General features: G+C 39.1%; 1 protein-coding gene across 1 annotated transcript in view; it reads left to right on the top strand.

Annotated features, from left to right (window-relative positions):
• The window catches only part of LOC5570740 (zinc finger CCCH domain-containing protein 18), a 356,472-nt gene extending 341,430 nt beyond the window's left edge, over positions 1-15,042 (top strand). The window contains exons 7-10 of the mRNA XM_021839495.1: positions 11,849-11,966; positions 12,033-12,166; positions 12,229-13,648; positions 13,704-15,042. Of these exons, the coding sequence (XP_021695187.1) occupies positions 11,849-11,966; positions 12,033-12,166; positions 12,229-13,648; positions 13,704-14,240 (2,209 nt within the window). The 3' untranslated portion in view covers positions 14,241-15,042. The remainder of the gene's footprint in view (positions 1-11,848; positions 11,967-12,032; positions 12,167-12,228; positions 13,649-13,703) is intronic.
• The last annotated feature ends 840 nt before the right edge of the window (positions 15,043-15,882 follow it).

Genomic DNA, 15,882 nt, shown 5'->3' with positions numbered 1-15,882 from the left:
TAATGCGTAATGTATAGCCGTTAATTCCGCGACACATACGGAGCAAGGATTCTGAAGTTTATATGCGGCGCTATGAAACTCGTTGTACATATCAAATCCAGTGGAATCATTCGTTTTTGACCCGTCGGTGTAAAACCTTCTCTCGCAGCTGATGTGACCGAACTTGCTAGCAAAAATTTTTGGGATTTGCTCCGAACGAAGCAGATCTGGAATTCCACGGATGTCTTGTCTCATGGTCAGATCAAAAACTACAGCGGAACTAGAGAAGTCAGGGAAGCAAACGTAATTGGGAAGATTCAAAGAAGGGTTAACCTCCAGAGTCATGTACGCGTAGTACAATGTCATAAATCTTGTTTGAGGATTTCGTTCGATTAGCTTCTCAAAATTTTCAATTACCAACGGGTTCAACACTTCACAGCGGATGAGGAACCTTAACGACAATTCCACGAACCGATCTGATAAAGGCAGTATTCCTGCTAATATCTCTAAACTCATGGTATGAGTCGAGCTCATACAGCCTAACGCGATCCGAAGACAGCGATACTGAATACGCTGGAGCTTCAGAATGTGTTTTTTCGCGGCGGATTGGAAGCAAAAACTACCGTATTCAAGAACCGACAGAATCGTTGTGCGATATAGCTTTATCAGATCGTCCGGGTGGGCCCCCCACCATGTTCCTGTGAGTGTACGCATGAAGTTGATTCGTTGCTGGCACTTCTGATACAGATACCTAATTTGTTTTCCCCAGGTGCATTTAGAATCAAACCAGACCCCTAAATACATATGCGATAAACCTTGAGTCAGTGCCTTACCCATAAACTGAAGTTCTAGCTGTGCCGGATCACGCTTTCTAGAAAAGACAAATAACTCGGTATTCTCCGGAGAGAATTCGATACCCAGCTTCACAGCCCAAGCGGACAAATTGTCCAGAGTATCTTGCAATGGTCCTTGCAAATTGTCCGCCTCTGGTCCTGTAACAGAAACAACGGCGTCATCCGCAAGCTGTCTTAGCGAGCAATTTCTCATGAGACAATCATCAATATCTCTTACGTAAAAGTTGTAAAGAAGAGGGCTTAAACATGAGCCCTGGGGGAGACCTATGTAACTTATTCGAGAAGTTGTTGAGTTTGTTACTCTATGAAAGCGTGGTGGGAACCCCTGTTATGGGCAAACCTATGGGACAGGGGTTATCAACACACTTTTTCAGGGTCGTTTCATATGGTGCTCCCGGATAATCTTACCGTGAATATTTAATGGCAAGGCGGACAAATACAATACAAAATGGCGGAAAACAAGATTTTTCTCTAAAGATTAACTAAGAAGATGCAGTTAGGGTTTAGTGGCCATACATATTTAATTCCAAACTTTTGAAAGAGGGTGTTTAAATTTCAATTTACAATTTATTGTTTTTTCATTTTTGTGAGCTCACCGGTGCGGCCGTTCGTTGGTCGACATGCAGGACATTCAGGAACATGCGGTCAGGAACTCCATCGATGACAACTCTTCTTCTCGTTCTTTTCTGCTTCTACTCTCTTCACTTTTCTTCTCCCATGGACTCTTCTTTAATTTCTTTCACTGTCCCCACACTTGACAAGGGAACCAGTGTTCGTGTGTCGTATGGGCCATTATAGCGAAGGCCATTGTTCCATGCCCGGGGAGTGGTACCAAATCGCGCGCGCAACTTTTGAGTGGCTTAATCAAGCGAGCTTGCACCACACTTTGAGCAGGACAGACACAGTCTTAGCACAATACCTTTTCTTATTCTGTCCGCTCACCACTCTTGCTTTTTCACTGCAGTTCTATTGTTCAAACCACCAGCTCGCTTGATTCAATTACTAAAACGGTTTTGCCAAAGTTAGACTAACGCGACTAGAATTAACGTTTTTCACTAGATGGTGCACTTAATTTTCTAGTCGTAGGTGGTTTTACTTAACAATGACCCGTATTAGCAATTTAACGTATTTTTAATTTAAGGTATTTTAGCTGTTGTATATACGGTTTAACTAGTTTTAACTAGTTTGTAAGTTTTAACACGTTTCAGCGTAACGGTTATCTTATACGGAACTACTAAGGATAGCTAATGTAGCGTTCTATCCCGCGGACCGACACACTAACTTCACTCCTCCGGACGGTAAAATTAAACAAGAGCCCCCACCCTAGTTGGAGTAGGCTATTTATAGTCCATGATGATGTTGCATAACTCATAGGCAAGGAGAAGTGGATGAACAAGGATGAATCTGTCATTCAAATACTTGTCAAATTTCATACAAAATCTACTTTTTCTCAGCGATAAGTTCATCCCTCATTCATGCTAGGTGAACCACTTCCCCTAGCCTATGGTCAAGGTCTAGACGATGATGACGATGACGAACGTGGGAACGAAGAAGGACGAACGATGACAGTCGGTCGGCGAAGACTTACACTCTAAAAGGAGCTTGGTTGATGTCCTATACTAAATTACACACTTACTCCGACAAAATTGGCTGCATGCTTTGCCTTAACAAAATTCAAATTCCCTGCTACTTGTTTCCGCATAATTCAATATTCAACTATATTTTGGGTTTTGAAAAGATGAATGTAAATAAATATTCTGAATTAATAAATAAATATGTTCGTGTAAATAAACAATCTGAGTAAATAAATAATCTGTGTAAATAAATAATCTGTGTAAATAATAATGTAAATAAATAATCTAAATAATGTAAATAATCTAATAAATGACTGAATAAATAAATAAATAAATAAATAAATAAATAAATAAATAAAAAAATAAATAAATATATGAATAAATAAATCTAATCTACGGTCGGAGTAAGGTTACAAATAAAATAAATAGTTTTGTGGAAGACATCAACCAAAACACTACTAATTGCGAGATAAACATTACTCAAACACTAATAAAAGTGGAGATAGATATTTATTTCACACTTAGACATTTAATTGTTTTAAAACGGCACATGACATAAATAACAATATATTGGGACTAAACCTCTAACTGGCCTTTCCAACAAATATTTTATTGTGACCCTAAAGTGAGCGGTCACAAGTTTCCATGTGAGAAAAACATGTGCTTCTCAGACAACAAATTGTACAAGTAGTTATTCAAAATCGGGGCAAGTCCACTCGTGAAGTTTGTCTGAAAGGACATCAACGCAAACTGCATCAAAAGCCCCCTTAATATCCGAAAAGACTGAGCCCATTTGTTCTTTTTGAGCGTAGGCCAGTTGAATTTCAGTAGAAAGCAGCGCAAGACAATCGCTCGTTCCTTTGCCTCTGCGGAATCCAAATTGAGTATCTGAGAGAAGGCCAGTCGATTCAACCCATTTGTCCAGTCGAAAGAGAATCATCTTCTCTAACAACTTTCGGAGACACGACAACATTGCAATAGGACGGTACGAGTTGTAATCCGACGCAGGCTTTCCTGGTTTTTGGATGGCAATAACTCTCACTTGTCTCCAATCATCCGGAACAATGTTGCTCTCCAAGAATACATTGAATAAGTTCAACAAGCGCCTCTTTGCGACGTCTGGGAGGTTTTTCAGCAAGTTGAACTTAATTCTATCCATACCCGGGGCAGAATTATTACATGAAAAGAGAGCAAGTGAGAGTTTTACCATCGAAAGGTTGAGTCCATTGCATTCCTTTCTTCTGGATAATCACGAATAGTCATTTGAACTTGGACCGAGTCCGGACAAACTTTTTTCGCGAAATCAAATATCCATCGAGAATAACTTTCACGATCCTCGTTTACCGATTGTACGTTCCGCATTCTTCTACCGACCATCCACAGGGTTCGCATCGACGTTTCCCGTGATAATCCGTTGACGAAGTTTCTCCAGTAACCGCGTTTCTTCGCTTTCACGAAGGCTCTTGAATAGACTGGCCCACCTTAGTATGGGAGAAAAATAAAGTTGCATAATTCCATGGGGCACCCGCCAGGATTATTCTTTAGGGTTAGAGGAAGACTTCCTGAAAGTTTCAGCTCATTTGGTCGTTCCATGAGCTGGCGCAATTGAATTGAAGTCAATATGGGATTTTCAGCTCTAACGTATAGGAAACAGCATATCATCTCTTGTTTGAGTCAGGAAAATTGTTGATCGCTTTCAATTGAACCTAGAATGTCAAAAATACTACTTGATACTATAGCAAACAATATTGTAGAAGGTTGTATAATGATTAAAATTGATAAAGTTGGTGTTTTAACTATCTGAAGTAGATTTGCAATATTGCTTAGTATTCCTTCAACTTAGCTGGGTGGTAGCCACTAAGCGCATCATAGCCACCTATGACGCTAGGCGAACTGCGGCATAAGGTGCATGCACATGTGTGATTGTACGGGAGTGCTGATCTAAGCCTAACTTTCAATAACTGAAAGCTTAATGAAAATGAGCTTAAATCCAGATACAACCTTCGGCAACTATGTTCATTAGCGTATCAACTAGTGAATTTGTCATTCTGAGCTCAATTCAACGCGTTTAACTAGTGTACGAGACGAAACAGTGACATAGGGTCAATCTATATAAATAAAAATGGAATGGTGTTTGTATGTCACGAAATGGCTTACGAACGGGTCAACGGATTTGAATGATTCCTTCTCCGTTATGTTCGTCAAGGGTTCCGACGTGTTTGTGTGTTTAACAATCCCTGGATATTCACCGGGAAAGTTGAAAAAACGAGCGTTAATGAAACTGTCATTTTGTATGGGATGATTAATAGCATTTTTCAACAGCCTACTTGATGGCAAGACGAAGTTTGCCGGGACCACTAGTTTTCAATATATTTGAGACGAATATTCCATACAAACTTTGAATTGAATGCGCCAGCTGGGGGAGCAACCAAATGAGTTGAAATTTTGAGAGAGCTTTTTTCTTACCCTAAGGCACATATCTAGGGGGTGCCCCGTTGAATTTTACAACTTTTTTGTTTAAGGGCCAGTCTACTCTTGAACTTGCGGTCAAGAGAACAATACCGATCGTAGTTATCGCGCGTTCCACGTTTCCGATATTCTTTAAACGCATCTGATCTTTCGCGATAGACTCCGGTGCATTCGCCATCCCACCACGGGGTGGGCGGCCGACGTTGTACTAAGATCCTGGAACAGGTTTACGCTGAGCTTGAAGAACACTGTTTATAATCAACGCGGATAAGAATTGATATTCTTCCAGCGGTGGAAGTATATCGACCGATTGCTCACCTACGGAGATCGCTTCAGTGTATTTTCCCCAGTCGATATGCTTCGTGAGGTCATACGCTACGTCGATCTGGTGTGTTCGACACGAACTTTTGGTAACTGAAATTTTGATAGGCAGGTGATCACTACCATGGGGATCCTGAATTACTTTCCACATGCAATCCAATGATAATGAATTCGAACAGATTGAGAGGTCTAACATACTAGGGGGATGTGGAGGTTTTATTCGTGTTGCTTCCCCAGTGTTCAAAATTGTCAGATTGAAGTAGTCGCAGAGATCATATATTAAGGTTGCGCGATTGTCGTCCCTCGGTGACCCCCAGGCTGTACCGTGAGAATTAAAATCTCCTAGGACCAACCATGGCGCAGGCATAGCTTCGCATATTGCCGCTAAGTCTCTGCGAGACATTCTAGCGTTTGGCGGTATGTACACACTGGCTATGCTGAGGCTTTTACCTCGGGCTGTAATATGACATGCAACTACTTCAATGCCTGTTATCAAGGGGAAATCGATTCTATAAAAGGAGTGAAGCTTGCTAATCCCTAAGAGCACCCCTCCATATCCATCCCCTCGATCCAGACGAATAATATTAAAATCGTGGAAAGAGATATTTTTATCATAAGTGAGCCATGTTTCACAGAGAGCAAATATGTCGCAGCGAGTGCTGTGTACTAAAAATTTGAACGCCTCCATATTTTTTAAAAGACTTCTACAATTCCACTGTAGTATCTCGAATCGAATGTCTAACATTAGCTTTGACATATTCCTTTGCAATTCTGGTCAAATTTCTGATTTTTAGCTAACTACTGCTTTTTGGCGAATTCATCGCGTGATCTAGAAATTTCTATCAATATTGATGAAGGACTTAAAACATGATTCCCAGAGAGCGTTTCTTACTGAAACTGTTAAAGAAATGTGTTAAATTTTAGATGACATGTCAATGAACTGAGTCATGGTGAAATCTTGACAGATTGTTCTGGGGTACTCCCTAAGCGTGGTAAGATGACCGAAAGGAATCGGAAGCGACTCTCATTTGCTAGACCAGGGTTCAAACCCCGATCAAACTTTTACAACAATTGACAACCGGTTGTGTAGATTGGTAGGTATTTTCAGCTTGCGTCGACTAGTTTTATACGTTTGAGAAATGCAAGCGTACGCCTTATTTGTGACGAGACTGATGTGTAGCTAAAATGACGTAATATTACAGTTTGACGCAGTTCAGGAGATGATAACCCGCGTCTTAGTTCGTAAATAGATAAATATTCCTCTAAGTGAAGAATTCGTTAAGGGCGGAAAAGAGGGCTTAATATCTTTATTAAGCCTTCTTTTCCGCCCTTAACGAGTTCTAATAATAACAATAATAATAGATATTCCAATGGATTGATATTTGGAGGACTTCTGAAGGGATATGTTGCGGGTTTATGAAAAAATCCTTGTTGAGATTCTGGGGAATGATTTTCTGAGGAATGTTATAGAAAGTGTTCAAGACCTTCTATAACATTCCTCAGAAAATCATTCCCCAGAATCTAATTTTCCAGAATGTACCATTACCTAAAATTTCATTCCCCAGAATAAGTCATTCCCCAGAAAACTATAAACTTACTTCTAAAATTTAAAAAATCTAGTAAAAAACATTAAAAAATCTAGTGAAAAAATTAAAACTCCATGCAAACTTAACTTAAACATTAACATTAAAAGGTTAGCATTTTTGTTAAACCTCTAATATCAAATGCCTGGGTCTACAATCACAGAACAAGAGTCTGATGGAATTGAAATAATTTCAAATCGTTTTTTTCCGTTAGTTACACGGGAAGTGAAATATGTTACAAAAAAAATGAGAAATTATTGTCATAAAACGGTACCCAGAAGAGGCTTCAGGGAAAAATGAAAAAGGATAGATTAATCTTTTTCCAAAACGTGTTAAGGTCGATTCTAAATAATGAAAAATGACACTTAGATCGAAAATAAATAAATGGCTATTAGAAGGTTAATTATGAACACTTTAAGCATATTTAAATTTTCATTTGCAAATAAGCTATCACAGTACATAGTTTAACTTTTATTGACACATAAGAAGACTGATCGATCAGCCTAGAAGGAATACAGTATCCAATATTTATCAATTTAAAAAAAATCTTACTATTCTTCACTGATTCTTTCGCAAATTATCCCAGGATTCTTCCGGAAATCCTTCTACAATAAAAAAAACAATCCCAGAAGAATATTTAGAAGAATTCCAGATTGGTATTCGATAGAGTCACAGAATTTTTGTCTGAAGGATCCCAATGGTAATTCTGAAAGAATACCTGAACGATTCACGGTAGAATCCCAGGAAAACTTCGGGTAGCATCCTTGAATGATATCTGGACGATATGGTATTTCCGGATGAATCTCAGAAGATTTTACGAAGAGCAGGAATATATAATTGCAGAAAAACAAATCCGGTAAGATCTTTGAAAGATGTTATGAAGCCTTCCAGAAGAATTTCCAAAAAAAACCTAAGGAGATATTTGACAGAATAATCACTTGAAGATTTCTCGAAAAATCCAGGAGAAATGCCCAGAAGCATCCTAGAAGTTATTCCGGAAGAACTTACAAATGAATATAGTAGGAAGTACACTCCAACCTCTTTTTACGACCGTTTTTTTACGACGGTTCTTTCTTACGACCACTTTTTTACGACTGAAACTCAGATAAACGACCGTTTCTCTAAATGATCAATATCTTAAAAAGTATTCAAAATAGAGGGTCATGATGTTCAGCAAATTTGTTCAGTAGATTAAGGGCTAACATGTGGTCATCTAAATGCGGAATTCTGCCACCAGGCAGCGCTAGTGAGCATCGAAATTTTGTTTTACGGATATCTCAGGATCCTGGCCATTTCTAAGTGGTCAGGATCATGAGATTTCCGCAAAACAAATGTTTTATGCTCACTAGCGCCGCCTGCTGGCAAAATCTCGAATCTCTTAGCTAAAATAATGTTAGTCCTTGAGCTACTGATTTATATTTCCAAACATTTTTTCAAAGAATTTAATTTCTAGGACTTCAATAGAAAATCCCAAGAAGATACACGTAAAAATTATAGAGAGATTTCTGCAAGAATCCCAAAAATATGTCCAGAAGATTCACAAAACGATGTCTAGAAGTATCCCAGAAGTAATACCGGAAGAGTCCTAAAAAATTGTTCGGAAGAATCTCAGAGCGGTATCTTCAAGAATACTGGGGTTTCCAGAAGAACTTTGAGAGATATCAGAAATAATCTGAAGATTTCCAGAACAATCCCAGAGGGGTTTTGGAAAAAATCAAGAGGAATTTAAGGAAGAATCCCAGGGGAATTTTCCAAAGGATTCTAGAGCAATTTCCTCAAGAATAGTTATGGGTTTTCTCTTAGAATATGTAGAACAATATTATGATTCAAATTAAATTCTTGTGTAGCATTGGATTTCACTGTAGAGGCAGCTCGTAACATCAATATTGCATTAATCTACAAATCTTTTGAGGTGAATTTTGGCTTATCCTAATTAAATAACAGTTCAAAGAGTAAAATCATCAAGGATATATATATATATTTTCTTATGTAATACTTGACTTATATTGTATCAGATTTTTTGTACACTTGTACGAAATTTGAAGCAATGCTCATGAGAATCTATCACTGCATTACAGCTGGCTGTTTGGGATGTCGTAAAATGATTTTTCTAAAAATTGTTTTAAATTTGGAAAATTTCATTTTTTTATTGCTGATGACTGAACGATGGATTTTGAGCCCCAAAGATGCTAGTCTTTTTTTCTGAATAAATTTTTGGTTGATTCTTGAAGAAATTCTAGATAAGTTTCTAGAGATTTTTGATGGATTCTGCCTAAAATGCTTGACGAATAATTGTCATATGCTTGACTGTTTTCAGCAAATATTATTGAAACATCTATTAACACCTCTACTAGCAGGGGATTTTTTTTTATTATCGTACAAATTGGACCGAAGGGTCTCAGATTTTCATGAAACTTTTTCCACAGGCAGGGCTCATGGATATATGAATAAAAAAAAATTGAGAAAAATTCAGGGTCGCCTATTTTTCCGGAAAACTCAGGTGGAAATTTTTTGTTTTCCCTTGACACTACTTACTTTGAAAAATCATAACTCAAGAACGAAGCATCGTAGAAACAAAGTTTTTATATGAAAATTTAATCAAATTTTCTCAAAAATCCAAAAAAAATATGAACTGGAAAAAGTTTTCCACAAAATTTTCCACCGTTGGGAAAATTCGTAAAGAAAAGCCGGAAAAACTATGCCCGAACTCGTGGAAAATTTTCAAAAAAATATTTTCGAGAAGGTAATTTTATAAGCTTTAATCACTGAAATTTTTGGAATGCACTTTTTTTTCGTTTTTGAGTTATGGCCAATTTTGTGAAAAATGTCCAGATGTGCCATAAAAGACTTTTCTTTGAAAAATCATAACTCAAGAACGAAACATTGTAGAAACAAAGTTTTTATATGAAAATTTAAGCAAATTTTCTCAGAAATCCAAAAAAAATATGAACTGGGAAAAGTTTTCCACAAAATTTTCCACCGTTAGGGAAATTCATAAAGAAAAGCTGGAAAATCTATGCCCGAACTCGCGGAATTTTTTTATTAAAATATTTTTGAGAAGGAAACTTTATAAACTTCAATTCTAGTAACTTTTAGGATGTACTTTTTTTTTGTTCCTGAGTTATGGTCAATTTTGTGAAAAATGACCATATTAGCCTTTTCTTTGAAAACAAATCTTTGCATTTTTCACAAAATTGACCATAGATCAGGAACTAAAGAAAAGTACATCCTTAAAGTTACCAGAATTAAAGTTTATAAAGTTTTTTTCTTAAAAATATTTTATTAAAAAATTTCCGCGAGTTCGGGCATAGATTTTCCAGCTTTTCTTTATGAATTTCCCCTACGGTGGAAAATTTTGTGGAAAACTTTTTCCAGTTCATATTTTTTTTTGGATTTCTGAGAAAATTTGCTTAAATTTTCATATAAAAACTTTGTTCCTACAATGTTTCGTTCTTGAGTTATGATTTTTCAAAGAAAAGTCTTATATGACACATCTGGACATTTTTCACAAAATTGGCCATAACTCAAAAACGAAAAAAAAGTGCATTCCAAAAATTTCAGTGATTAAGGCTTATAAAATTACCTTCTCAAAAATATTTTTTTGAAAATTTTCCACGAGTTCGGGCATAGTTTTTCCGGCTTTTCTTTACGAATTTTCCCAGCGGTGGAAAATTTTGTGGAAAACTTTTTCCAGTTCATATTTTTTTTTGATTTTTGAGAAAATTTGCTTAAATTTTCATATAAAAACTTTGTTTCTACGATGCTTCGTTCTTGAGTTATGATTTTTTAAAGTAAGTAGTGTCAAGGGAAAACAAAAAATTTCCACCTGAGTTTTCCGGAAAAATAGGCGACCCTGAATTTTTCTCCTTTTTTTATATTCATATATCCATGAGCCCTACCTGTGGAAAAAGTTTCATGAAAATCTGAGACCCTTCGGCCCAAACCCGTACGGTAATAAAAAAAAATCCCCAGCAGCTACATTTTTTACCGCAAAAATATTCAAACCGCGATAACTTTTTTGTTTCTCTATATTGTTGCACCATTTTTTCACAAGCTCTCGAAAATTCTTCTAGTTTTAAAATCTATGTCACCATTGGTCATCTGGATCCGGAGATACTCCTAAATTCCTTGGAAAAAATCTCAAACTACATAAATTTTATCATATTTAGATATTCAATCTTTGGAAAAAAATACATTAATGAGAGTATGTTATGAAAAAATGAAGCAATTTGGTGCCGCCGTCTTTGAGTAATGAGCATTTTTGTTTCTGGTATCACGCTGGCCAAATAAAGATCTGGAAAACTTCAAAAACATCATATCATAATTTTCAAATATCTCCAACAATGCTTAACCGATTTCTATATTTTTTTCAGAGTAGCTCCTCCATTTTATTTTATTGATAAATTGATCAAAGATAAAATGATTGATTTTGTGTATGGAGAATGTCAGTCCTCAAAGAAACATCGGAATATGTACAAAACCAGATCACCAATCATAAATTGTCAAACTAGAAGATTTTTTTTGAGAACTTGCAAAAATATAGTGCAAAAATATTGTGAAACAAAAAAGTTATCACGATTTATTTTTTCTTAATTTAGGTTAAGGACACAATACAGATTTCTCTAAGTTCTCGATAGAAATATTTGCATGAGCATACTTGCCACGAATATCGCCAGAAATTAATCAAGTGCCTTGTAAAGATTCCTTTATAAAACTTTTAGTGCTATTCGTCAAGGATATCAGACAGTTGGGTTAAGTGGCGTGAGGTGACAATTATCGGTGTCGTATAGCGAGGTGAGAATTCTCGACTCGAGTGAAGTGACTCGCCGTGTAAATCAAATGGAGAGTCACTTCACTCGAGTCGAGAATTCTCACCTCGCTATACGACACCGACAATTGTCACCTCACGCCACTCGTAGAATAAACCCAAGTATTAGCTAAGAATCACTTCACGAAACTCGAACCAAAATTCTCAAATTTGATTGTTCGACTTTATTACATGAAAAATGTTTCACCAAAATCAACAAAACTAAATGTGTATTTTTGATTTTGTTTTTTACTCACACAGCGCAAATCTGTCCAGCTACCCATTCTTGGACTCGGTACCAGCAGAGGAGGACATCGGTTTCACATGCGATCCCAAATTGCACGACGGATTCTACGCGTCCATCAAGTACAACTGTCAGGTAGGTGTTAGCTGTGTAGCCCCAACAAGTAACTCGATACCCTAAACAACACCTTTCGTCTTCTAGCTGTACCACCACTGCATCAACGGAATACGATATGACTTCCTGTGTGCCAACTATACAGCGTTCGATCAGAAGACTTTTATCTGCCACTTTGCCTCCGAAGTGGACTGTAAAAACTCACCCAAATACTGGTTTAGGTAAGTATAGGGTTAGATGTCCCCAATCTCCCAGATATTTGATTTTTACATCATCGTTCCAGAAATGAACCTCTGTACAAAGCAACTACGACTACGACGCAGAAGCCGGCCCCGACGGTACCGACAACGGCAGCACCCACAACGGTCCCATCCAGACCGAAACCGCTGAGAAAACCGGTGCGCAGACGGCGTCCACAGGATTACTACTATGACGAGGAAGAATACGAAGACGATTACTACGAGGAACGTCCACGCCGCAGGAAGAACCGCCCACGCAACCGAAGGCCGTACTATGAAGACGAATACGAGGATGATGAACGGTTCGATCGACGCCCAGCCGATCGTTACCGGGAACGTGACAGAGATCGCGACATCGAAGACGAAGACTACGAGGATCGTCGAACGTATCGAACGAAGAATCGCAACCGCAACAACGATCGACGCAATGGAGATGATGATCGGCGATACGGGTACGAGGATCGCGACCGTAGAAGGGATCGTGATCGAAGACCGATCGACGAAGAACGTCGCAAACCGATTGACGAAGATCGCCGCAAACCGGTAGAAGACGACCGTCGCGTTGTATACGACGAGGAGAAGCGTTCATCGCAGAGCGATCGCCGCAGGAGACCATCTGCCACCGAAGACAGAAAGGTTCCGGAACGCAGACCGGCTAGCGATGATCGGCGATCATTTTCGGGCGACGAAGTAAAAAGGAGACCATCGGAGGAAAGAAGCGGTGGCAGAAGGCCTTACAATGACGACCGACGATTCGACTACGACGACGAGGATGAAGACTACAGTCCCCGACGACCGGAAAAGAAATCTCGCCCGCAAAGCGACATAGTGACGGTTAAGCCTTCAGGGTCTACCATCTACGACAGACCACGGGCAGCTCCCAGGATCAATCGACCGGTACCATTGAACGAAAAGAATAAGTACTCATACTCGAACCCAGAGCCACCGAAGAAGAAACCTTCTACGACTCAGGCTCCAGCTGAAGAACCTGAGCCGGAATATTATGATGAGTATGAAGATGAGCCGAAAAAACCGGAGCCAGTTGTCGATAAACGAAAGGCCACCGATGTGGGTAACCGAGGTCGCAACGGAAATGCTGAAGACAAAAGACAGAGTGCTTCCTCCGATGTTGTCTACTACGATGATGTAATTGTTCCAAAAGACTCTCTCCCTCAGAAGTCAGTTCCGGGAAACGTCAAGAAGCCGGAAGGCACCGAACGAATCAACAGTCGAGACAACTCGGAGTTGAACAATCGCTATAATGAGAAAATTCGTCAAACCCAGCGGGTTTCCAAGCCGGAAAGTATCCCACAGAGGGTCCGACCTGCATACCTAGATGAAGATCCTACAGATTCAAGACAACCAAGCCCTCCCAAATCAAATGCCAATATCTATAGTAACTTTAAAAACAAGAAGCCCACTGCTCCCATTGAGAGTAGAAAGCCAACCTGTATCCATTCAGAATAACCGAGACTACGATACTACCAACGACCCTTCGGAAACCCCTCGGCCAATCATTCGAGCAACGAAGCGACCATTTCTACCAAGCCGCGGAGGAAACCCTTACGCAGCCCGCGGACTTCAACCTGTTGGCGTAGCGAAACAATCCCAAACCCAGCCACGGCAGCCACCTCCGCCAAGCACCGAGTCCGAACGACCATCTCCGTTCCGTATCGACGTCGGTAGTTCTCCAGTAAGCTCCGTCCAACTAGATGCCCAGACCAGCACTGTGCGACCCAACGAAAACCGTGTGAAGACCCTTGATCAGCTTTACGATGAAGAGTTCGACGTTACGCTAAACGATGCCCTGAACCCCACGCTGAAACCTCTGACCCGAAGTGCGCCGGCGCAAAGCTTCTTCCGCAACCGTTACATCCACCAGAGTTCCGACTCGGAATTCGTCCCTTTTGAACCAAGCTATGCCCCATCCGAGTTCCGGCGGGCGGCCGTACGTCCCCCATCGTCCTTCGGCCACCAGATGCACCAACCAACGGTATACATCAGTCAAGTGCGAGGTCATCCTGGTCAGCGGTACGAATATGAGTACGAATACTAACGGTACGGAAACCCTCGCCCAGAGACCCAGATGAACGCCAGAGTGAAGTAACTTTTAATTTATTGAACAAGCGCCATGCTTTTCCGCTGAAAAGCAAAGCGTACAAGGATCTAAGGAAATTATTTATTACTCAAGCCAGCTGTGTATGGGAGGGACGGGGTCCCCTTGGGTGACCTCAGCGGAGTGTGAGTAAGTCTAAGATGGAGAATCGTCGATAGATACAACCATGCCAACACAAAAGTGATTCAAATTTCTTCATCCGATGGACCCTGAGCCACCGGAAGAAATTACGTATAAAATTAATGTTCGATATGAAGTGAAAATGCAAAACTCTTACCTGTACATATATTTCTGCCCTATTCTTAAAGATAAATACTCAATAAAGGTGATATTGACGTGAAAACAACACTACTTTGCGACAAATTTTTCAAAGCAAAGAAGGAACACTAAAACTACACGTGACGCGAAACGGAAACATAAACAGAATGCGTACTGCAATATACATTTAAAATGAAAATACCTACACATAATTTAGCTATTAAGAAAAAAAACAAAAGTTACAATAATTATAACTGTGTACATTGGAAATCACTTACATAAAGAGGATGGTGCGAAAATCAAGCCGTACATATAATTGGTTTAGAGAACAACAAAAAACTTAAACGAAAAAATAAAAGAACAACCTGTAGAATAAAAATACTTAGAGCTGTAGCTTGATAACATGATTAGATCGATTCGAGAGAAGGATTGAAGGTCTTTGCGTAAGCGAGAAGATGAAATAAAGAAAATTCAATTTTCCTAACTCATGTGTCATTTTATATTTCGTCTTACGTCTATAAAGTGAAATCCGAACGACGTTTCCGTATTAATTCTTTACAAATGATAATGTTAAACAATTATGTAAACTTTCAAATCATTGGGAGCCCTTATTTCTTTATAACACTTGTCGACAACAGTATCCACATTGCACACCTTTCAAGCAAGAATTTATTGTTGATTTTAACTAAAGGGTTTACGAAATCAAACTGCGACACACACAAATATTTGGCAAATTTTCGCACGTTCAACCAATCATCTTCAAACTTTCAGGGAGTAAAATAAAACATGCTATGAATATTCTTGAATTGTTTGTTCTATTCAATTTCAATTCCATATCTAAATGCACGAACTTTTTGCTTCACACTACTCGTAAGGTCATGTACAACACATGGACCAACTTTTTTTTTGCGTGAATATCCATTTTTTTCTGATTTCACTTCCTTATGATGCTTTCGAATTGCCTGCTTTATGATGGCTCAGTACGTTTCAATTGGCCGCACTTCCGGTGCGTTCGAGGGGTTCTAAGTCTTGTACCACTGCAAAACCTCTTTCGAGGCCAAATCCGGCCAGAAAATCGTAGGACCATCGTGTGACCTCAGAAGAGGAAGTAGACGCTTTTGGAGGCATTCCTTTAGGTACACCTGCCCATTAACCGTTCCAGTTGCCATGAATGGAGTGCTCCGTTTTACACACGAGCAAATTGCTGACCAAATCATATATTTTTTGGAAAACTTTGACATCTTCTGCTGTCTAACGTCCTCAGGGAAATCGAATTCATGATGAGCAGTGAAAAACTGGAGCCTCGGAAGCTGCCAGAAACCGG

Source organism: Aedes aegypti, chromosome 2 (genome assembly GCF_002204515.2).
Source record: "Aedes aegypti strain LVP_AGWG chromosome 2, AaegL5.0 Primary Assembly, whole genome shotgun sequence".
Lineage (NCBI taxonomy): Eukaryota > Metazoa > Arthropoda > Insecta > Diptera > Culicidae > Aedes > Aedes aegypti.
This window is presented reverse-complemented; position numbering and strand designations above follow the sequence as displayed.